Here is a 24,657-nt window from a genome sequence, read left to right on the forward strand (position 1 = left end):
GACTGCTTCTTTCCCTGGACAAAATCTCTGAGCCACTCCTCTGAGTGCTGGGTGGGGCAGTAGCCTCTGGTCTTTTGGGTTTGTTTCTTAGAGTTCTGTTCTTCCAGTCCTGTGAGTGAGCTGGCATAAGGAAGATGGGGCCTTAGTGTCTGGCCTTGCCATTCTTGGGGTAAAGCCCTCATCCCATGAGCTCAATGAAAGGAGAGAGCCCTCCACCTCTCAGCCACACTCATCAGAATTTAGCCGCTTAAGCTTAGAGTCAGAAGGCCTTAGAAAAGCTGGAGGACTGCCCTTGAGATGAGATAAGATGTGGGAACCCTTATTTGGGAGCTGAGGGGAGACGGAACCCCATCTTGTTAGCCACATCTACTCAGGGTGGACCTTTTGCCAAGCTGACCTGACTCTGGGTTGCCAGGAGACAGGTAGTAAGGGAGAAAATAGATCAGTGTTCATACAGAGTTGTGGTAGGTTTCTTTGAATAAATATTTTTCCATTTGTTCTGAGCCCTTAGGACTCTTTGCAAGGATTTTTAGTAAAGTTGTGTGTTTATAGCTTTCTCTAGCTTTGCTTCTTTGGAGAGTATGTCCATGCTGCTCTTTACACTTCTACCCTGGCAGTGAAACTCCTACACCGGTATTTCTAGGGTATCTGCTACGTCCTTTAACATAGTACTTGGCCCAGAATAGTATGAAAGAATTTTTTTAAGCCGGAAACAGCTAAATACTTTCATGTAAGCTTTACCTCCCTCCAGGTCAGTATCACAGGATGCTTAAAATTCTAAGAGCACCTAAAAAGTACTTCTGTTGGAAGCAAAAGAAAGAGACCACTTTGGTTTGACTAGGAAACATTATGAGTAGATAAATGATGGGTAAAGCAAGGCTACACTCTCAATTTTGAAAACTTTCCTGTGGAAGGTATTTAAGCTAATACCTAAATTAATTATATGCATTAAATATAGGAAACAGGATATATAAAAGTCTAATGAAGCCAGCTACAATTTCAAGCACCAGAATTGAGATTGAGTTTGTTTTTTAATGTGACTTTTTACACTGACAACCTTTTTTATTTATCCTAACATTATTCAAAAGTTAATCTTTAAAAACACAGATAACCACAATGACTTCTGATTTGCACTCCAAGTCACTCTGTCACTGCTTAATAAATAATCATTTGTAGCTCTGTGGGGGTGGAAATAGGGTGGGGATTTTCTTTCTGGCACATCCACTAGTGAGTAATACATTTATTTCAAGTGCCAATAAAAATGTTATACTGGACTTATGTGACACATTTGTTAGTTATTAAAGAAAGTAATTCTAAACTATTTGAGCAATGCTCTATTATATTTCTCTACCTATAAATTCATATTATCCTATCAATAGTCTAAACAAAGTGAACAAATTTTTAATACTGCATAACAATTTTGGGGAGAGAGTAAATGCCATTTTTGAAAGTGTCACCATCTCTGGACTTATCTCTAGAAGGCAGTATTATTCACCTTTTCTCTTTGCAACTAATCTTTCATAATTGTTTCCATGAATTTTCTTCCTTCCTGGAATCTTTCTAACACTTTATCCATCTTTCTTTTCTTTCCTTTTGAAGTCTGCCTACTGTTACACGCTGCCTCTTTCCTCTCAAGCCTTCACTTTTCTGTTGACAATGAGGTAAAGCAGAAGGTAGCCTAGGTTCCTAGCCCTGTTGCATTACCTTGTACCTTCTCAGCCTTGGTTTCCTCATCTGTAAAATAGGTTCTAAAGACCAAATGAATAAGAATAATGCCTCCTTGTTAATAGGGCCAGTTTGGAGTTCTGAAATTAGAATAAAATCATAGGGACTTTATGTAAGAGAATCAATGCTTCCTAGACACACTGAACCCCTCATAAGTGGTTTTGCTTTTGATTTCACATCCAGAGATCTGATAAGAGAATTGATCTTAACATTTGGTTGTTGCCAATATTTTATAATAAATTTGGAGGAAATTACTAGTAATTACATTTCATTTCATTAAACAATTATTGAGTGCTTAGTATGTATAAGACATTAATATACCCATATATTACATGTTTTATATGAGATAGAAAACTCAAATACTTTTGCTATTATTAAGAGAGACAATGAGGATACTGTCTTAAGGACATAAACTTAAAAAAAAGCCACTTTGTAAACTCTTTCATGGAAAGGGTATGGTTGAACATTTTGTTTTTAATTTCCACAGTTGAGAATGCAGTGACAGATTCACTTATCTTATGGGAGAAGGGCTCACTCAACCTCAATCAGTGCTTTCCTACAAATAAACAAACAAACAAAAAAACAGCAACAAAGGGAAAATTGGTTAAGTGCCAGTGTGTGAAATCTAGAAGAGATTTAGACCATGTTTAAAGCAAGCGGGACTTCCCTAGCATTAAGTGGCTAAATTCCATGCTGCCAATGCAAGGGGCCCAGGTTCAGTCCCTGGTCAGGAACTAGATCCCACATGCCGCAATTCAGAATTCACGTGCCACAGCTAAAGATCCCGTGTGCCTCAGCTGAGACCCAGCACAGCCAAATAAATAAGTAAATATTAAAATAACAGTACTGATAAAGTAAGCTTCTACTTATCATGGATTCAAGATTCATTGTGCTAAACCAATTTTTGGAGTTGCATATATACAATTTCCTGTGCCGTCAATATGAAGTATTAAAATCAGACACCTAGAATATTCAGTAGCAGTACTATTGACTATCCAGTTACTGGTAGTATAACAATTAACTATAGTTAGTGGTAGAACTACAATTGTCATGTTAGTGGCAGTATTACATTAACACTGGGGTTAGCTGTGGCAAATGAAAATTGGACTTAAAATGTAGAAATGAAAGAGTTAGTAGAAAGTTCAGTCAGTTTTAGATAAAATAGGAATAGCATCATAGAATGAAAGGAAAATTATGTATTTTGTTGTTAATAAGGTTTAGTTTCCTGAAGTATATGCTGTGATATAACTCCCAGATTGCTCTTTAGGAATAAAGAACTTATTCCCACAGCTGCTGGGAATGCAGCTAGCAGAAAGGTCTCTTTTAGAAGTTTTCTCCGCTAATGAAAGACGCCTTCCCAAAAGCATGTCCTACTCCCAGCAAAGACTAATCAACATAGGGCTTTAAAAGCCCCAATTTCAAGGACCCTCAGCCCCAATCAAGATGAACTCCAAAGTACCATCCCACTTTCAGAGCTCCTGATGGGGCTGGCTGAGGCCTTCATCAACACGACATCACAGGGACTTGCCTGGTGGTCCAGTGGCTAAGACTCTGCGCTCCCAGGGCAGGGGGCCTGGGTTCAGTTCCTGGTCAGGGAACGAGATCCCACATGCAACAACCAAGACACAGCACACCTAAATAAATAATTTATTTTTAAAGACTATCATAATCCGTCTTCTCCCTCTACCCAGTCCTGCTTCCTTCCCTTCTCTTGCACAGGTTTTCCTCTCCAGAGCTTTCCCTAATAAATGTCCTGTATGCTAATCTTCATTCACTTCAGTGTTTGCTTTCCAGGGAACCCAGTTCTGTCAACTGACCAGCAGAGCCTTGCATAAATCATGAAATGTATGATCATTGTTAATAACTTCTTCTCCAGAACTTAGTTTCCTAATCTGAAAAATAAAGCTCATTCTAAACTAGAGTTGTTGTTGAAATGTTAAATGGAGTAACATACAAGTGACTGTAGAGTTTATAGTTAATGCAGACTTGTGGCTAAACAGTGAGTTCCAGTTTCAGCTCTGCCTCTTACTACCTGTACAACTTTTAGAACACTACCAAATATCTCCAACTCTCTGATCTTCATCCATAACATAAGAATAACAGTAATAATCAGATTAAAAATAACTGATTTAATTGGGTGTTTACTATATGCCAGTCATTTGGCTAATTTTAAAAAACCTATATTTTAACAGACATATTTAACTAAACCTATAAGGTTGTTATAAGGACTAATGAAGTAAGGCACTATAAAGAGTTTTCTACAATGCATGGTATATAGCATACACCAAATAAATGGTAGCCAGTATAATTTCTGTTAAAATTTATCATAAAGCATTCACTACAAGTGATTTGTACCAAAAATCAGATCTTTATAATTGCCAGGACCAGATTTTTGTGACATATAATTAAAAATAGTGACATAGAATTAAAAATACTTAAATTGTCTAAGCTAACACAGATACATTCACAATCCACAAGACAATATTTAATAAACCAAGCAGATAAATCATTTAAGATTCCATTTCCCCTCTTCCCTTTTAACAGGTGGTACTATGCTCAAAAGCAGAAACCGTTTGTCTATAAAGCCAAGTTTATTAAGCCCTCTTTTGATGATGGTGAGAGCTAGAATTTGCATTCTTATCATCCCATAGATGAAAACTGAGGAGGTGTGTAATTCAGTCCTGGTCAGACTGTCAGCTTGAGAATAACACCCTAATACACTTTCACCTCAAGCCAGAAAGAGGACCTGTTCTCCCAGAAATGGTTTACACATCATGAGGGCCACCAGTTTGTCCACCTGAGGAGGACACATTTTTTCAGCTATTTATTAACTTCACTTGATTTTTAAAATGTTTACCTACTTCATGTCTACTTGAAAATGAATACAAAAGACATGGTAAAATCTGGGCCAACTGAAATGATAAACCATGTGAAATGGTTTCATTTTAAGCACAGATCTGAGGCTGCTCCCACACACCCAAAAGCCATAGATGGAGCCCACACTAAGAACAGCGCAAGAACCGTCCTAGTATAGATCCTGGAGCAGCTGCTCCAGCTCTGAATTACTGACCTCTACATTATGAGAAAAGTTAACCCAGCTTTTGGGGTTTTCTATTAACGGTGTCAAAGGCATCCCAACTGATACAGGGTTATACCTATGGTACCTCATCCCCCAATTTGCTTTTTCCATAAACACTATTTTCAGATACATCCATGTTAAAAAGTGAAGATTAATGAATTCCTTTTAACTGCTCAACAATATTCCATTATATAATATTCCATCCCACACTTTACCTACTTGTACCCCCACTGATAAAATTTTGAGTTATTTTGGACTTACTCTTCTCAACAGTATCATATCATATATACTGTACATGTGTCCTTGTGTAAATATGACAAAGTTTCTTTAACTACATTTAACAGTGGAATAGCTAGTTGTCAGGTACAAAAATCTTCAATTTCTATTTCATTAATTGTTGATATTGCTGGGTATTTCTGTTTGCCCCCTTGAGATCCTCTCTCCACCTCACTCCACCGTGGAAAGCTGAATCTATTAAATACATCAAAGGACCCTTCAACTCCTGATGGAATTTATCCAGTGGCAGAATATCTGAAGGAAAGTAAGGTGTAGATATTTATTCACCTGGCAGTACTTCCTGCGAGATTACTACCTGTGCCCTCAACTGAAGGCTTTGTCTCAAGACAATCTCAAGATTCACTCCTGAGTTCCTGGAAACTTTTCTTCCTTCCACATCCATTCTGGTCTGGGGGTGGTAACAGCTTCTCTGCCCACACTCTCAAAAATAGTCTCTTTGCAAATCAAATCCCCTTGAATTATCATGCCATCTGTTTCCAGGTGAGAGCCTGACTGCATCACTGCTGTTCTGCACTCTTCCAGGAGTCTGTGTTAATTTATAGACCTACCAGCCATGCACCAGAGTGTTCCTTCCCACACAGCCATACCAATGCTTAACATTAACTTCCTTTTCTCCTACCTGATGGATTCAATAAAATTCATTGTTTTTTATTTTGTGCTCTGATTACTAGTGTAACAGAGCATTTCTTAGATTTACAGGCCATTTTCTCCCTATAAATTGTTTTCTACTATCATTTGCTCATCTTTCTACTGAACTGTTTCTTACTGGCTTTTACTCCTTCAAATATTTGAAATATCAGTCATTTATCTGTAACATGTACTGGATTTCTACCTACTGCTTATCTTTTGTTTATGATGTTCTTTGTTGCCCAAACATTTAAAAAATCTTACCTATATTTTTTGTGTTTTAAAGTTTTAATTTTTATGTTTTGGACCTTAACAGAGCTGAAAATTATTTTTGTGCACACTGTGAAACACAAATCCAATAGCATTTCTTTCCTTATAGTGAGCTAATTTTCACATCACCATTTTAAAATAATCTTTTCCTCCTTGATTTGAAATAGTACTTATTAATCTATGCCTAATTTCTAATGACTTATGGATCTGAGTTTTATGTTTTATTCCATGCATCTGTTTGCTGCCAATATCATACTGTTTTAAGTACCAAGACTTTATAATATATCTTAATATCTAGTAGCACAACAGTAATTTACTACTGCATTTTAATTTGTTTATTGCTGACTGAGAAACATAATTCTGTGCTTGATCTTAAATTCAAATCAAGATTCTGAACTGTCTTACTCATCTTAATAATTTTGTCCACTGATTGCTTCAGGTTTTCTATATAGAGATTTGCAAATAATGAAATTTTGACCTCTTTCTATTTCTTATACTTATTTCTTTACCTTAGAACATTTTAGAACCTCAGTCCCAGGGTTAATAATAGCAGTCAAAATGGATGTTCTTGTTAATTTGGGGACTATTTCTAATACTTCCTAGTATTTCTTCCCTGTATTTATGCCTTGGAAATGGGACAGCATGTGGAGTCTCTTTCATAACCCTCAGCATCCACATTGGCCATTTGACTTTTTTTGGCCAGTGGGACATTAGCAAAAAGGATGGAAAGAAAGCCTTCAGGCTTTGCTTTAGGTGTGCCTCAGGCTTTCCACTTTTGTTGCTTTTCTGATCCTCCATCACATCAAGTTCAGGATAGCTTAATATAATGAAATAACCCTGGTCCCATTATCCTTCACTCTAGCAAACTCACCGACATGACAGTGAGGCCATCAAACGCATGGCCCCATTTGAAATTGGTAGAAAAAGTGCCCAGCTCAAACCTGTTTACATTTCTGCTTCACAAAATAGCTAATACATGGCTATTATTTTAAGCATAAGCATCAAAATTTTAAATTATGATGTTAAATAATTTTTAAATTATGTGTTAAATGGCAAAAAAAAATGATATAGTCAGTTAATGACAGCAATGGGTTAAAAATCTCTCACTAAGATTTTAAATTTAACCTAGTATTTCTGATCATCTTTATATGAAGATTTGAGATTGTAATATTACGTGAATTAAACTTGAAATTATTTTTGTCTTACAGGTGGATTTTATCTTTTATCATCACATGATCAACTTTTTTTTTTTATCCCTAACTAATGTTTCTGCCTTAAAATCTATTTTTTTCTGATACTAGTAAAGGTATACTTTTTAAGAAACTATTATTTTCCTGATATGTCCTTTACTATTCTTATACTTTCATTTTTTCCTGTGTCCTAAAAGGAAATAAATTTGCCAATCCTATCCTTAAAAAGAAATGGAAATAGAAAGCCCAGAGATAAATCCACGAACCTATGGACACCTTATCTTTGACAAGGGAGGCAAGGATATACAATGGAAAAAAGAAAACCTCTTTAACAAGTGGTGCTGGGAAAGCTGGTCAACCACTTGTAAAAGAATGAAACTAGAACACTTTCTAACACCATACACAAAAATAAACTCAAAATGGATTAAAGATCTAAATGTAAGACCAGAAACTATAAAACTCCTAGAGGAGAACATAGGCAAAACACTCTCCGACATAAATCACAGCAAGATCCTCTATGACCCACTTCCCAGAATATTGGAAATAAAAGCAAAAATAAACAAATGGGATCTAATGAAACTTAAAAGCTTTTGCACAACAAAGGAAACTATAAGTAAGGTGAAAAGACAGCCCTCAGATTGGGAGAAAATAATAGCAAATGAAGAAACAGACAAAGGATTAATCTCAAAAATATACAAGCAACTCTTGAAGCTCAATTCCAGAAAAATAAATGACCCAATCAAAAAATGGGCCAAAGAACTAAACAGACATTTCTCCAAAGAAGACATACAGATGGCTAACAAACACATGAAAAGATGTTCAACATCACTCATTATCAGAGAAATGCAAATCAAAACCACAATGAGGTACCATTACACGCCAGTCAGGATGGCTGCTATCCAAAAGTCTACAAGCAATAAATGCTGGAGAGGGTGTGGAGAAAAGGGAACCCTATTACATTGTTGGTGGGAATGCAAACTAGTACAGCCACTATGGAGAACAGTGTGGAGATTTCTTTAAAAACTGGAAATAGAACTGCCATATGACCCACTTCTGGGCATATACACTGAGGAAACCAGATCTGAAAGAGACATGTGCACACCAATGTTCATCACAGCACTGTTTATAATAGCCAGGACATGGAAGCTACCTAGATGCCCATCAGCAGATGAATGGATAAGGAAGCTGTGGTACATATACACCATGGAATATTACTCAGCCGTTAAAAAGAATTCATTTCAACCAGTTCTAATGAGATGGATGAGACTGGAGCCCCTTATACAGAGTGAAGTAAGCCAGAAAGATAAAGAACATTACAGCATACTAACACATATATATGGAATTTAGAAAGATGGTAACGATAACCCTATATGCAAAACAGAAAAAGAGACACAGAAGTACAGAACAGACTTTTGAACTCTGTGGGAAAAGGTGAGGGTGGGATGTTTCGAAAGAACAGCATGTATATTATCTATGGTGAAACAGATCACCAGCCCAGGTGGGATGCATGAGACAAGTGCTTGGGGCTGGTGCACTGGGAAGACCCAGAGGAATTGGGTGGAGAGGGAGGTGGGAGGGGGGATCGGGATGGGGAATACGTGCAAATCTATGGCTGATTCATATCAATGTATGACAAAACCCACTGAAAAAAAAAAATAAAGGAAATCAGTTCTGAATTAAAAAAAAAAAAGAAGAAATGGAAAGTTTAGTTAATTTACATTTCTTGTGATTGTTGGTGTATTTATATTTATCTTCACCATCCCTTTGGCTTTTATTAAGCTTTTCTTCTTTCCTACTTCTCACTGATTTATGAAGTTGGTGTTTTTTGTTCTTCTTGTTTGTTTTTTTGTTTATTTTGGCTGCACTGCAGGGCCTGTGGGATCTTAGTTTCTTGACCAGGGATTGAACTCGAGCCCTTGGCAGTGAAAGCACAGAATCCTAACCACTGGACTACCAGGGAATTCCCTGTGGAGTTTTTTAAGTCCGCCTCTTTTTTCAACCATATCGTAAATTACATATTCTTTTTAGTGATTATCCTTAAATTTTTAACATAACAGATCGAAAATCTAAGGAGAACCAGTAACTCTGCCTTCCTCTTAAAATTATAACCCAGAAAACTTTAACTCTGACCATTCTCCTTTTGTTTTAGTTGCTCTTGTTCTTATATTTGTTAGACATTTGAATATGTTCTTTGTGAAATGACTATCCAAGGTTTTGCCCATTTTATAATTGGATTGTCTACCTTTTTCTTTTTGACTGGCAGGAATTCTTACAATATTCAAGAGAAAAGTCCTATATATATATATATTGCAAATATCTTCTCTTAGTCTGAGGTTTGCTTTTCAAACTTTCTTAATGGTGAATTTTGATGAACAGAAGTTCTTAATTAAGTTCAACATGTTTCTCTTTTCCCTCACACTGCTTTTAATGTTCTGTTTAGGAAATATCTGCTCATACAAAGGTCTTTAAGGTGTTGTCCTGTGTTTTATTCTTGAAGCTTGATTGTGTTTAGTTGTTTAGTTTTCATATCAAGATTTATGATCCATGTCATAAATATGATCCATGTAAAAAAATACTTATTTTTGATATTATAGGAGGTAGGGTTAAAGATTAATTTTTCTCATGCAGCTATCCATTTGCTCTAGTGCCAAATTTTGAAAGAAACTTTCTTTCCCATTAAATTGCTTTGCACTTTTGCTGAAAAACAAGTTGACTCTGTATGTAGGGCCCCATTTAGGGACTCTGTTATTTTTAATTTGTTTCTACTTGACTATTCTTGCAATTATCACTTGACTCTAATTATTATAGTTTTTATTAAGTAAATTTGAGAGCCCACAGCCCAACTTGGTCCTTCTTCAAATGTATTAGACTGTTCTAAGCTTGCTGCATTTTCATATACATTTTAGAATCACTACCTGAAGAGACTTATCTGTACTACAACTAATTTAGGTAACAAGGTCTTAGACTTCAAACCAATCCTATATTTCAATACAACAAGAGTGGGAGAGAGTGAAGGTTTTGTGCATGCAAAATAATGTGAACTACTTCTGCCAGAGAGAAGGGTGTGGAAGGTTGTATTTTTCAGCGACAGCCACAACAGTATCTCCTATATTACATGTTCTTCTGCTTTACCTTCCTACACTCAAAATGGGTCCTTGAAACATCTAGCTTTGAAAGCCAACAGGTTTGCATCCATGAGATCTACAAGACTATAGTGAATGGAGAGATAGTTATTAACAGGCTCACACAGACTCACTGGCTTCTTCTCAGAGCATACAACACAGGCAGTAGACTGAAACACCATTCCTTCACGAAAAGAGGCTTATTTGCTTATTTTAAAACCTTCAGCCTGAGGGACAGGCTTCTTATCCAGTGAGAGGAACATAAAGGAAAAAAAGAATGAAAGAGAATGGAGACAGCTTAAAGGACTTGTGGGACAACATCAAGAGGAACAATGTTCACATTATGGGAAACCAAGAAGGAGAAATGAGAAAGGGGCAGAATGTTTTTTTGACGAAATATTTACTGAAAATTTGCCTAACCTCGGGATGGAAACAGACATCAAGATCAAGGAAGCCTAAGAACATTTCAAATAAAAGGAATCCAAAAGACTCACATCAAGACACATTATAACTAAACTGTCAAAAGTTAAAAGATAAGGAGAGATTCTTAAAAGCAGCAAAAGAGGGACACTGCCAAGGCAACAGAGTAGAAAGACCCTGAGGTTCACCTCCTCTCGTGGGCACACCAAAATTACAAGTATTTACGTAACTAATAACAGTGAAAAAGACCAGAACTTCCAGAAAAGATCTTATGCAACTAAAGAGAAAAAGAAGGAACTGCAAAGAAATGGGTAGGAGTCTCAGAAGCACAGTGTAAAGACCTGTACCCCAGGTGGGTGACGCACCATCTAGAGAATATCATTACAATCGCATAGGTTCTCCCCAAGGAGTGCGGGGTACGAGCCCACATTGGGACCCTCAGAGTGGAGAGCCCATGCTGGGAAGACAAGCCCCCAGAATGCCTGGCTTTGAAGGCCAGTGGTACTTACTTCCAGCAGACCCAGGGGGCTGTGGGAAATAGAGACTCCACTCTTAAGCAGAGCACACAGTACCTAACATGCTCTGGGACCCAGGGCAGAAGTACTAATTTGAAAGGAGCTTGGTGAAACCTGATGACTGAGAGAGTTTTCCAAAAAGGCAGTAGGCAACTGAAGCTCACCCTGGGGACACAGACAGTGGCAGCAGCCATTCTGGGGGGCTCCTTCTACTACATGGACACAGGGGCTGGCAAGTTTGGAACCCTTCCTCTACCTTATAACCCTAGGACCCAGTCCTGCTGCAGATCACCAGCCTGTAGGCAGCAGTGCTAGGGTATCTCAGACCAATTAACTGGGTGGAGACACAGGCCCATCTATCAGCAGATAGGCTGCCTTACCACCACCCGAGCTCACAGCCGACCCTGGACGTGGCCCTGACCCCACTCACCAGGGCACAGTCATTAGACCTGAGACCCCAGGACCTACAGCTAGATGGCCAAAAGACACAGGAAAAGATGCTTCACGTCACTACATCAGGAAAATACAGATAAAAACCACAGTGAGGTATCCTCTAACACCTGTCAGAATGACTATAGTCAAAAGACAACAAGTGTCAACGTTGGTGAGTATGGGGAGAAAAAGGAGGCCTAGGTCCCTGTTGGTAGAAATGTAAATTGATACAGCCACTGTGGAAAGGAAGTATGGGTGTTTCTCAAAAAACTGAAAAATAGAACTATCATATGATTCAGGAATTCTAGTCCTGCATATACATCTGAAGAAAACAAAAACACTAATTTGAAAAGATTCATGTAATTCATTCAATTGTAAAACATTCAGTGTTCATAGCAGCATTAGTTACAATAGCCAAGATGTGGAAGCAACCTAGCTATCTACATTTTGAGACAAATGAAAATGGAAATATATCAAAACTAATGGGATGCAACAAAAGCAGTTCTGAGAGAGAAATTCATGGTGATAAATGACTACATTAAGAAACAATAAAGATCTCAAATAAACAATATAACTTTATACCTCAAGAAACTAGAAATAGGACAAATTAAACGCAAAGTTAGTAGAAGGAAATAACAAAGATCAAAGTGGAAATAAATGAATTAAAGATTTAAAAGATAATATAAAAGATCACCAACGCAATGGACATAAACTTGAGCAAACTTTGGGAGATGGTGAGACGCCTGGTGTGCTGCAGTCCATGGGGTCACAAAGAGGTGGACATGACTGAGCAACTCAACAACAACAAGAAGAAAAGATCAATGAATCTAAGAAATGGTTTTTTGAAAAGATAAACAAAATTGACAAACCTTCATCTGGACTCACCAAAAATAAGAGAGAGAACTCAAACAAAATCAGAAATGAAAGAGGAGACAACATAATTTATACCACAGAAATACAAAAAATCATAAAAACTACTGTGAAGAATTATACACCAAAATGGGCTCACCCAATGGCTCAGTGGTAAAGAACCCACCTGTAACACAGGAGCCGCAGGAGACATGGGTTCAATCCCTGGGTCAGGAGGATCCCCTGGAGAAGGGAATGGCTACCCAATCCAGTATTCTTGCCTGGAGAATCCCCATGAACAGAGGAACCCAGAGGGCTACGATCCATGGGGTCATAAAGAGTCGGAAATGGCCAAAGCAACTTAGCACACATACACCAAAACATTGAACAACTTAGAAGAAATGTATAAATTCCTAGAAGCATACAACATACCAAGGCTAAAACATGAAGAAACAGAAAATCTGAGCAGATCTATTACTAGGAATGAGATGGAATTAGGAATTAAAAAAAAAAAAAAAAATCCCAACAAATAAAAGTCAGGGACAGATGGCTTTACTGGTCAATTCTATGAAACATTTTAAATAGAATTAATAACAATCCCTCTCAAACTTTTCCCAGAAGATAGAAGAAAGAACACTTCCAAACTCATTGCATAAGACCAGTATTACTCTGATACCTAATGTCTAAAACTAGACAAGAACATGACAAGAAAATAAATTATAGTCCAATATTCTTGATAAACACAGAGGCAAAAATCCTCAACAAAATACTAGCTAACCAAACTCAACAACACATGATTAACCATATTGTTACCATAAACTTATACCATAATGAAGTAGGATTTATTCCAGGCATGCAGTGATGGTTCAATCAATGCCTACAAACCAATGTGTGATGTACCACATTAACAAAATGAAGGATAAAATCATAGAATCCTCTCAACAGACACAGGAAAAGAACTTGACAAAATCTGACATCCATCCCTGATAAAAATACTCAACCAAGTGGGTTTAGACGCAATGTATAATACCTTACCACAATAAAGGCCACATATTATAAGCCTACAGCAAACACTTTACTCAATGGCTTTTTTTTTTTTTAAAAAAGAAAGCTTTTCTTCTAAGATCAGGAAAAAGACAAAAATTCCCACTCTCACCACTTTTATTCAACATTGGAAGTGCTAGCCAGAGTAATAGTCAAGAAAAAAAGAAAAAAATGCCATCCAAATTGAAAAGGAAGATGAAATTTGCATCTATTTGCAGATGACATGATATTATATATTAAAAAAAGCTAAAAACTCCACCAAAAGAATTATAACTAATAAATGAATTCCATGCACTTGAAGGATATAAAATCAATATACAAAAGTTAGTTGCATTTCTATATACTAATAATGAACTATCAAAAAGGGAAAATAAGAAAACAGTTACATTTTAAATTACATAAGAGAATAAAATACCTAGGAATAAATTTAACCAAGGAGATGAGATACATATACAATGAAAGCTGTCACTGATGAATGAATTAGAGGAAAACATAAATAAATGGGCATTATAATGTTGTTATAATGCCTATACTACCCAAAACAGACTTCCCTGGTTGTTCAGTGGTAAGGAATACACCTGCAATGCAGGAAACACAGATGTGGGTTCAATCCCTGGGTTAGGAAGATCCTCTGGAGAAGGAAATGGCAACCCACTCCAATTATCTTGCCTGAAGAAATTCATGGACAGAGGAGCCTGGAGGACTACAGTCCATAGAGTCACAAAGAGTTTGACACGGCTGAGCAACTGAACACAACACAAACCAAATCAGTGCATTCAATGCAATCCCTATCATAATTTCCACACATAAATTTATATCATAAATTCCACATATAACCCCACACATAAATTTGTGTGATAGTGAAACCATTATCACACAATGTTATTATTTTTGCTTTCAACCATCAACCATCATCATATTTTAAAGAAGTGGAGAGAAGCAGAAATTTATAATATATATCCATCTATTTACCATTTCTTGGCCTTTTTTTTTTCATACTAGTTTTTCCAAATTTCCTTCTTGGATCATTTTCCTTTTAACTTAAAAATTTCCTTTGGCCATTTCTTTTAAAAACAAGTCTGCTGACAATTTTCTGTTTTCCTTCATTTGAGAGTATCTTTATTTCATTTTCATTCATTCATGTATTTTCACTGGATATAGAATTCTGGACTGAGCTCTTTTATCTCAGAGCTTTAAAAAAAGACTGTTTCATTTCCTTCTGCTTTCACAATTTTTCATGAGAAATCTACAGTCATTCAAATGATCATTCTCCTTTGTTCCTCATAAGTAATGTTATCACTTGTCTCTATTGTCATATAAGATTTTGTCTTTGTCTTTAGGTTTTGGTAGCTTTGTTGTTATGTGCCATGGCATGGATTTCTTTGGGTTTGTCCTGTTTGGGGTTTTTGAATCTCAAGGTTTATTATGCCTGTGACCAAATTTATGAAGTTTTTAGCCATTAGTTCTGCAAATATTTTTTGTTGCAATGGACTGTTTCTCATTTCCTTCTAGGACCCATGACACATTATACTTTCGGAATTGTTTCAGAGATTCCTGAAACTTTATTCATTTCTTTTCACTCTTTTTTTCCCCCCTTCTGTTAGGACTAGATAATTTTTACTGATATGACTTCAAGTTCACTCACATTTTTCTGCATCCCAATATTGCTACTGCCCTTATTCAGTGAGATATTTCGCTGTCTCACTGTGGAAGACGGTACATATTTTTTCAGTTTAAAACTTCTGTGTTCCTTTTTCCATTTTCTATTTCTTTCCTGATGTTTCCTATTGTCCATTTGTTTCCAAAGTATTCATCTTTACTGCTTGGAACACTTTCATCATAGCTGCTTCAAAAGTCTATGATAACTTCAACATCTGTGTCACCTATGAAACAGTGTCTGTCCATTGTCTTTTCTAGTCAAGTTGGAATGTTACAGGTTCCTTATATGTCACGTAATTTTTTGGCATCCTGGACATTTTGAATAGAATGTTGAGACTCTAGGTCTTGTTTAAATCCTATGAAGAATGTTGATATTCCTGTTGTAGCACATAATCAAGCGAGTTGGGTTCAGGCCAAAAATTCTGACCACCTTACTTTTCTGTGGGTTCTTGCTCTGGTATTATTAACATTTCAGTTTTCAAAGTTTTGTAATGCTGTTTTCATGCCTGCCTCCCATGTGTAAAACCCAGTGGTTTATCTGGGACCTGACGGGGGTATAACCCATTTTTCTTCTCTCAAAGTATGATTTTTAGAGTCAGATCCACATGTGCATACCCTGGGAGGCAAGCATAGGAGTTCACATATAACTTTGTGGGATTACTTTCTTCATTCTGTATGTGATTTTCTAGATACTTTTGGGTCCTCTGTCCAGAAACTGTGGTTTTAGTTGTTTCAGTCTGTCATATGCTTCCTGTGACTATACCCTCTGGAGCCACACAGCAGGAGAGAAAGGGAAAGGGGAGAAAAGCAAAGAAGTTTTGTCCCACCTTCTTGGTACCAAGTTCTTCAGTGTGGAGAGGAATTTTCCCATCTCTTAAGAGTTTTAGGCACATGTGGGTCCTTGCTGCTGCTAACACCATTACTGCCAACATCAACTTTCTAGGGCATGAGGTATGAGAGACATTGGGGGCTGGGTGGGGGAAATGAGGGGATTTCCCCCACTCTCTCTGAGTATGTTAGGAGTTCCTTTTAGGCTCCTTGAATCAAAATTCCAGAGACTGTCCCTGTAGATCTCTCCACCCTACTCCAGCTTTTGGGTGCTTTGGGTCTAGGCTGCATGATACCAGAGGAGATACAAAATAAGAAACTTATCATCACTTAGTCAACTTAAAATGGCAGTGTTTCTTAATCCATTCACTTTTCAAAGTGAATGCTTCACTGCTACCATTCACTTTTCAGAGTCATCGAATAGCTTCCCTCTGCATTCCTTGCACATTTTATAGCAGTACTCAGTGGGAGAAACAGAACAGATTGTACTTATTCCATCTTACCTGGAATCAGAGTCCCTGTGTTTTGTGATAATGTTATATGTTTTCCTGCTACATGGTTTAAACCTTATAAGATATTATAGTTGTTTCAATAGTCAATATTATTTTATATTTTCCCATAGACTTACCCTTCCCAGTGTTCATTCTTTTCTGCAATTTCATAATACCATCTGGTATAATTTTCCTTCAGCTTAAAGAACAGACTTAATACTTATTTCCTTAGCTTTTGTTTGAAACCATCTTTGTCTTCATTTTTGAAGGATCTTTACAATGATTATAGAATTCCAGTTTGGCAGTCCTTCATCTTTCCTTTTTACGATATCATTCTACTATCTTCTAATTTCTGTTGATTTCAGTAGGTTCTGTTGAAAAGCCAGTCATATATTAGGATTTCTCTCATGAAGCCATTGTGTCTGTCTTTTGATGCAGCTTTAATATTTTCCCCATCTTTGTCAGTCATTTGTGTGATTTGGTTTTCCCTGTCTTTATTCTGCTTGAAATTGATAGATTTCTTGAATATGTGGTTTGATTTCTTTCAGCAATTTGGAAAATCTTATTTGGAAATATTTTCTAGTCCTATTCTCTCTCTCCTCTTACTCTTCTAGATCTTGAATTACAACTAGGTTAGACATTCTTATGCTATATCTTATGTTCTGTATTTTTATACCCTTTTAACTCTCTCTCTCTGTGCATTAACCTGAATACTTTTTATTCATTTCTCTTCTTTACCAGTCCACTGTTCTGCTGGTTCTAGAAAGTTCTTCAACCCACCCATTCTCAATTTCAGTCTTAACTTCCCCCCTACCCCCACCCTCAGTTCTAGGATTTTTCATTTAAGCCTTTTAACATGGGTTCCAGCTCTCCGTTAAAATTATCTGTTATTTTTTGAACTTTTAAACTTTAGTTATTTTGCAGTCCCCAGATAAATCAAAACTAAATTATTTGTGGGTCTATCCCTATTTCCTGTTGATTTGCTTATGGGGTTTTATTTTGCTTTTTGTAACTTTTAGATTTGATGCTAGATATAATAGATAAAAATTTGTAGAGACCCAGAATGAAATTATGTTCCTCTGAGCAGGGCTGCATTTTCTTTTGTCTTGCAAACAGAGAAGCCATGACCGGTTTGGTCCTGTCAGAAGCTGGTTTTAGACTTCACTGGGCTGCCCTGTCTCAATTCTGCCCTTGCTCGTGAACTGTAGCCTCTTCCCAAGGTAAGGGAAAGAACAAAAGAAGACCTCCTCTTTCAATTTTGAAAGATATTTTCACTGATTATAGAACTCAGTGTGAACCATTTTTTGTTTTCAGCATTTTAAAGATGTTGCTGAACTGTCTTCTGGCTTCCATTATTGCTAGTAAAAAGTCAGTTTATGACACATATTCTTGTTCCTCTATATTTAAAGTATCTTTCCCCTCTGGCTGCTTTAAAGACTTTTGTCCTCCTGTTTTGAGTTTAAATTGTTTGATCATGATGTACGAAGGTGTAATATGCTTTGTATACTTATGTTGCTTGGTGTTTTGGGGTCCGTAAATTGATATGTTTTATGATACTAGACAAATCTGATGTAACATAGCTTCAAATATTTTTGTCACATTTTTTTCCTCTCCTTTCTTTCTGTAACTCCACTTTTCCAAGTATTTAGACTGCTTGGTCTTATTCCACAGTTATTTAATGTTTTATTGCTTATTTCCAATGTCTTTTCTTTATGTTTTTCAGATTAGGTAACTTCTAACAGTATTCTTCACTGGAAAAACCCCATGGACAGAAGAGCCTGGTGGGCTACAGTCCATGGGGTAGCAAAGGAGTCTGACATGACTTAGCAACTAAACAACAACCTTTAAGTTTACTGTCCCTTTGTCCTGTCAATTCCATTCCACTGTGATGCCCATTCAGTGACTTTTTCACTTCAAACATTGTACTTTTGTTCTAGATTTTCATTTATTTCTAATGGCTTCCATTTCTCTACGGAGATTCTCCAATTAGTTGTTCATTGTGACCTTAATACTTCAACATAGCTTTAAGAGTTACTGTAAAATTCCTTCCTGTCAGTTTGTACAACTGGGCTATCTCAAAGGAATTTTCTTTTGACTAGTTTTTCTTAAGTATGGATCATGTTTTTTCTGGTTTTTCACTTGCCTATTGTTTTTTTATTGTATTAACATTGTAAGATCACTGTTGTCTTCCTTCAGTGGGTGTCGGTGCTATCCTTGTAAATTCCCCTTGGCCTGTCTGACTTTTATTCTTTGTACTGTTTGTAATACGGGGAAACAAAATTTTGAATTTTGTTCTAAAACATACTTTTTAACTAAGGTATGACCCTTAAAGATGGTCTTTGTCGCATCTCAAGGAAGTGTTTAGTTCTCTCTACCTCACTGAGCTGGAACTCCAATGCCTTGCAACATTGCATGACATGCAGCAAGCAATTTCTGCTAGGCCTTGCATCATCTTGTCACGGCTACATTCAGCTCAGCTCTTGGCCAAGGACTCGGGGTTAATTTCCATGCAGATTTCTTGGGCCTTCTTTTTCACAGCTATATATTTTCAGATATTCAGATATCTATAGATACCTATATTCAGATATTTCAGATATTCTACCCTGCCCATTTCAGGCACTTCAACAGCCCAGACCTCCAAACCCTCCCTTCTTACTAAGACCACTGCTCTACTTGCACCACCCCCTCCCCCATAAGTGTCCTTCAGCAAAAACCAGGACAGTTATGAGATGTTCATGGAGCACACTTCATGTGTTTTCTGTCTGTCAAAGATCATAGCTGTGTGCTGCCTATTACCCAGTGCTTGAAAAGATCTGCCTTATCATTTTGTGCAGGTCTTATAGTTTTTTTCAGTAGGAGAACAAGTCAGGTACCTATTACTTTCTAAGTAATAGGCAAGTAATAGGTAAGTAATAGGCAAGTCTTGGGTGCCCATTAATTTAAATGCACATTGAGATTTAAATGATTGATATTAGAAATTTTCATAAAAGCAATTTCTGACAAAGAATAGGTAAAAGTGAAAGTTAGTCGCTCTGTCGTGTCCAGCTCTTTGCGACCCCATGGTCTGGAGCTCGCTAGGCTCCTCTGTCCATGGATTTCTCCAGGCAACAATCCTGGAGTGGGTAGCCATTCCTTTCTCCAAGGGATCTTCCTGACCCAGGGATCAAACCCAGGTCTCCTGCACTGCAGGTGGATTCTTTACCGTCTGAGCCACCAGGGAAGTCCTATGAATGCAGAGAGTATATAAAATAAAAACACAGAATATATATCATTAAAACTTTTTTTTCCTGCTAACTGTATCCATCTAAGAGAATCATCTAAATAAAAATAAAGGTTAAGTTTGAAATTTGAAGAGTGTTTTCATTGCCCTTAAGGGCTTGCTCCCTTTCCCTTTAGTCACTCCTAGATTCTTTTATTTATAAATTTGTTATGCATATGATTCTCTTAGATGCACAGATTTAGCAATGAAAAAGGTTTAATGACATATATTCTGTGTTTTTATTTGATACATTATTTGTATCATTACATATATACAATAATACTAGATTTAGAAAGCAAAATAAATACAGTTTTTCTTTCCCCTCCTTGATCTGCTCTGTTAATACACAATGTTCTCTTTTAAGATCATTGATTCTAAGTTGGAAATACTAGACTTTTGAATCACTGGTTAGTGAGTAGCTAAATCGGGGTCACTGCCTTAGGAAGAAGCCAGTTCAGACTGAAACACAAATGACTATTTGGTTAAAGAAGTAACTGTCCATTTTTAATGGGTGGAGATGGCTTGCTAGTAAATTAGTTTTCTCTCTGCCCTGGGAGATTAGACAAACAATGGATCTAACTAAGAAAATAGACTGACTCATTTGGCTACAATGCTATACTAAAGTTACAAGCAAAGTAACATTAATATCCAGAAAGAGAATTGGGTTCTGTATACAGTAAATGAATTTTACAATCAATTCAATGAGAAGTGAAAAATGGGATACTAAATACACAGATCTAAAGGCACTCTGAACTCTGTCTGTCCTAACTCATCAGCTGCTATAGCAAGGTGGAAATCATGTGCAATTTACTTAACTCCTCCTTAGAATGGTAGTTTTCATTGGAAGAGAGGTGAGGTTTGTAATAACTTTCTTTCCTCCTAATTTTCTTGAGCATTTCCCAGCTTCTAGTAGTGAGCACTCCATCTCAGTACAGAGGAGGTGGGAGGAAAGTCAGACCTGCTGGGCAGGAAGAGAATTTGTACAGGGCTAACAGTTGATCATAAGAGAATAGGGGTGGAGAATGCTAGAGACAGAATCACAGGCCTGGAAGGGGCAAGTCACCTGGTCCAGACTGCTTCTAGATAGGACAGGAAGAAGTGTCTATGTGAACCTTTCTCACATCTGGATTTAGCTTTTCTTGAACTTTTTTAGCCTTTGCCATTCACCAAGGCTGACTTCTTCTCTGCAAGTCATGAGGTACTTCTCCTGCCCCGGGATCAAGTCCTTTGGAGTGGATTTCATTAGTTTTGGGGATGGTCCTGATCTCATTCCAGGAGGTCTGTTTCAGGTTTAAGTCATTCCATTGGCCTCATCTACAACTGAAGGGCAGATCTCCTGGCCAGTCCATAATTCCTGGGTGGGAAGGAAAGGCCTCTAAGCTGATAGTCACCCTCCATGTATATCTAACTCCCCTCAGCTGGGAGATGCGCTGAGGTGGATGGAACTTGAGTTTTGCAGGTAGTTTCAGATCTCACTGTCCAGGAGAAAAGCGTACAACTGCCTACCTTTCCCAAAATACACACCCACACCTCTACAGTATTCACTAGTCGCTGGGAGAAGTGCAGGGACCGTGGACAAAGGAGAATGGAAGTCAACTTTAGCTTACTCTTCTGCTTCAGCCAGGAAAAAGGTTTATGAGCAAAGCATAGACGTAAATGAGATATTTCTTGCTGTTTGGTGCCTTTCACATCACTCTCCTCCCCGTAACCGCCACGCCGCGCACAGACACACACACAACCAGCAGAAACACAACCCGCGCCTCCCCGGCCCCTCCCTCCCTCCCGGCACAGACCGATCAGAACTTCCCCTGGGTCGCGGCCCAGCGATATGGAGCGGCCCTGGCGCGGGGCCCTGCTCTTCCCGAGTCGTGGGTGGCGCGGTGCTTGCTTCCCTCCCCTCCCTTTCCGGACCCAAACGGGGATGTATCTGGGTCAGCCTGGGAGGGGCCGGACCTGCCAGGGACCAGCGGTTGAGAAGGGGGTGGGGGGAAAGGGGTGGCGATGACAGCATCTTTCAGGTTTTTGGCTTTTCTGAGATTCGTCCCGTCCAGCTTCTCACCTCGTTCGCGCCGAGCGAGAGCTGATGCTCCGGCCAGTCTCAGCTCTAGGAGTAGGGTGTGGGGAGAGCCTGTCCTTCCTATCTGGACCGCCACCCCTCCATTCCCTGCGAACAATACAGCGCCCACCCAACCCCCAACACGCACACACATTCCCCAAGGCATGCTCCGCGGGCGGGCGGGCGGGCGGGCGGCGGGTCCCCCCCGCCCCAGGAAAAGAGCAATGGAACAGTTCACGGCCGCCGCGAGTTCCTGGTCTTCCTTCCTTTCCGGTGATAAACGGCGGGGCTACAAGCCAGTTGCTGCTCAAGATGCTCCACCCGCGGGCTCAAGCCTCTTTCTCTTGGCCCTCCGGGGGCTCAGATCAGGACCGATGGCCCCTTTACCTCCGCCAGGCGCAAAAGCCGAGCTCCCGGGCGACAGGAGGTGCGACCCGGGCTGGGGCGCGGACCCTCGGCAGGCTCCTGCTGCCTCGCTTCCTCCCTGCGTGGTCTTTTGCGCCAGGGAGGAGCTGGGTGTGCGTAAAAGCCGCATCTTCCCCAGACGCTATGGCTGAGTACGCCCGGGTGAGGTCCGGAGGGTCAGGGACCTTCCTGGCTCCCCTCCCAGAGAGCTCTGTATATAAGCCCAGCACGGAGGAATCAAGGCCACAGGTCCTCGTTTTCTTGAGGCCTGGCCCCTCCCTCCCCAACCTTGCTCTGCTTAGCTCCAAATTTACAAGTGTTTGCTCTTCCTTTCGGTGTTAGGGAGAGAAGCGGCGGAACGAGTTGAAAATCAGCTCTGGCTTTCTGCCTCCAGCACACAGCTGTCTCCTTTCCCTCTGCCTCATTTCCCCACATTGCACGCTGGGGGACTTCTGCAGCCTCGCCTATCCGGAGCGCTCGGTCCCGCAGCTGGGAACCCACTGATGCTCTTTGACCCGGAGCTTCCCGAAAGGTGCCTGCCTCCGCGGGTGCTCCAGGCCACGCAGAGCTGTTTCTTCCTCTCCACCTCACTTCTCACTTCACCCACAGACCTCTCCTGCCATCATTTCATCCAGCCTTATATAAAACACCGCCCCCCCACCGCCTCCGCCACCCTAGCCGGCGCAGCGCCCCCTCCCTCGGCTGCGCCTGGGCGGGCAGGGAGCTGAAGGGACCGGGACGCGCGGGAGGCGCTCAGAGCTCTCCAGCAGCCCGCTCTCGCCGCGCCTAGGGAATTGGCTGTGGGCGAGGCGGCCCGAGCTGGCCTTTATCGCTCGCCCCGCTGGTCGCTTGAAACTTTATCAGCGAGTCTCGCCACTCGCCGCAGACGCGAACGGGGGGCGGGGGCGCGGCGAGGCGCCGGCGGCCGTGACGAGGCGCTCCCAGCGCTGAGCGCTTCTGCTCCGGGCACGCATGGCGCCCGCACACGGAGTCTGACCTGATGCGGACGCAAGGGGGTTAATATGAACGCCTGTCTCGTTGGAATCTGGCTCTGGCTCCCTCTGCTCTTTACCTGGCTCAGCCCTGAGGTCAGCTCTTCATGGTGGTAAGTCCTCGCGCACGGGCGCCGAGGGATTTTGGAGATGGGAATGGAGACCGCACTGGTCACACAGATCCTTCCCGGCGGCGCTTCCTCGCGGCCGTGGCAGTCACGGATTCCGACCCGATCCCAGCGGCTGCCCTCTCCTATCATCCCTTCGCTTTTCCTCGGAAGGCCATTCCGGCTTTGACAACTCCAATCCTTCCACCACTACCCCCACCCACTACACACACATTGCCCCTCAAACGAGAGCTCGGATGTTTGGTTTATTTGGATCCAGCTGAGTGACAGCAAAATCGGGATCTTTTAGACAAGCGCTAGCCGGGTCTCCGGCTCCACTAGCACAGACGTCTGTGTCTGCGTGCGCACGCGCGCGCGTGTAAACTCACCTCCAAAACTACAATCGTAGCCCTCTGCTCCCACCCGGCAAAACCCTCAAGGTACACCGACAGGCCAATTCAGGCAGGCGCGAGCCGTAGAACCCATTGCGTGTGATTTTGCATTATTTCTCGTCCTTCCACATTCCTAGTGCTTCATCCCAGTGGGGCGGAAGAACGTGTTGCTGCCCCCAGGTAGAGACTACCGCCTTAATAGAAAGCTCCGGAGGTCGGGGACTCTAAGACGTTACCCCGTTAGAAACCAGTCATCTCAAAGGGTAACTTTGCTGCTGTGCCTTTATATGGTGACCTTCTGTCTATTTTGCAGAGTGAAGGAACTTTGAAACTCAACAGGTTATCATCCTTAAATGTTACAAGGGGAGAAGCTCTCCCCACCCACAAACTCTTCTCCATCTCCTTCTGATCTTGAGAAGAGAGAGTTGAGAACTCTAACGTTTTTGCACCTAAAAACTTCAGAACAGACACTTAAAACTCGATTTAGAAAGATCGGTTATCTGTTATGAAGTGCCTTTTTTTTTTTTTTTTTTAAAGAATCTGGCAAAAGTAAGGCATCTTGGCCAAATGAAAGACTAGAGCAGGAAACTTTAGGAAGACACAAGCTCTCCAAAGAAGCAAGGCAAAGGGTTGATAGGAAGAGGGGTTCAATTCCTTCCTAAGCTGCTTTGAACAGAAAGGCGTTTAGCCTTGACATTGCTGACACAGGATCAAAGATTGATTTATCAGAGTGACCATTTTTCAATAAAATGACTATTTCTGTTTCCATGGGTGTATAAACATTATTTACTGCCCAGGCTTTTTGTCACATTGTCTCTCAGCTGTCACTTAAATATATTTTTGGGGAGTCACAGCTGTAACAATTTTATGATCATATAAAATAATGAAAATACAAGAA

The 24,657-nt window shown here is 39.8% G+C and overlaps 1 protein-coding gene across 3 annotated transcripts in view; it reads left to right on the forward strand.

Annotated features, from left to right (window-relative positions):
• Positions 1 to 22,277: 22,277 nt before the first annotated feature.
• The window catches only part of WNT2 (Wnt family member 2), a 48,525-nt gene continuing 46,145 nt past the window's right edge, over positions 22,278 to 24,657 (forward strand). Inside the window, exon 1 of one of the 3 annotated variants that reach the window (XM_061165301.1) lies at positions 22,278 to 23,373. In XM_061165301.1, coding sequence (XP_061021284.1) covers positions 23,291 to 23,373 — 83 coding nt within the window. In that variant the 5' untranslated portion in view covers positions 22,278 to 23,290. The remainder of the gene's footprint in view (positions 23,374 to 24,657) is intronic. The other 2 variants (XM_061165302.1, XM_061165300.1) reach the window with 2 other exon arrangements.

The sequence above is a fragment of the Dama dama genome, chromosome 18, assembly GCF_033118175.1.
Source record: "Dama dama isolate Ldn47 chromosome 18, ASM3311817v1, whole genome shotgun sequence".
Taxonomy (NCBI): domain Eukaryota; kingdom Metazoa; phylum Chordata; class Mammalia; order Artiodactyla; family Cervidae; genus Dama; species Dama dama.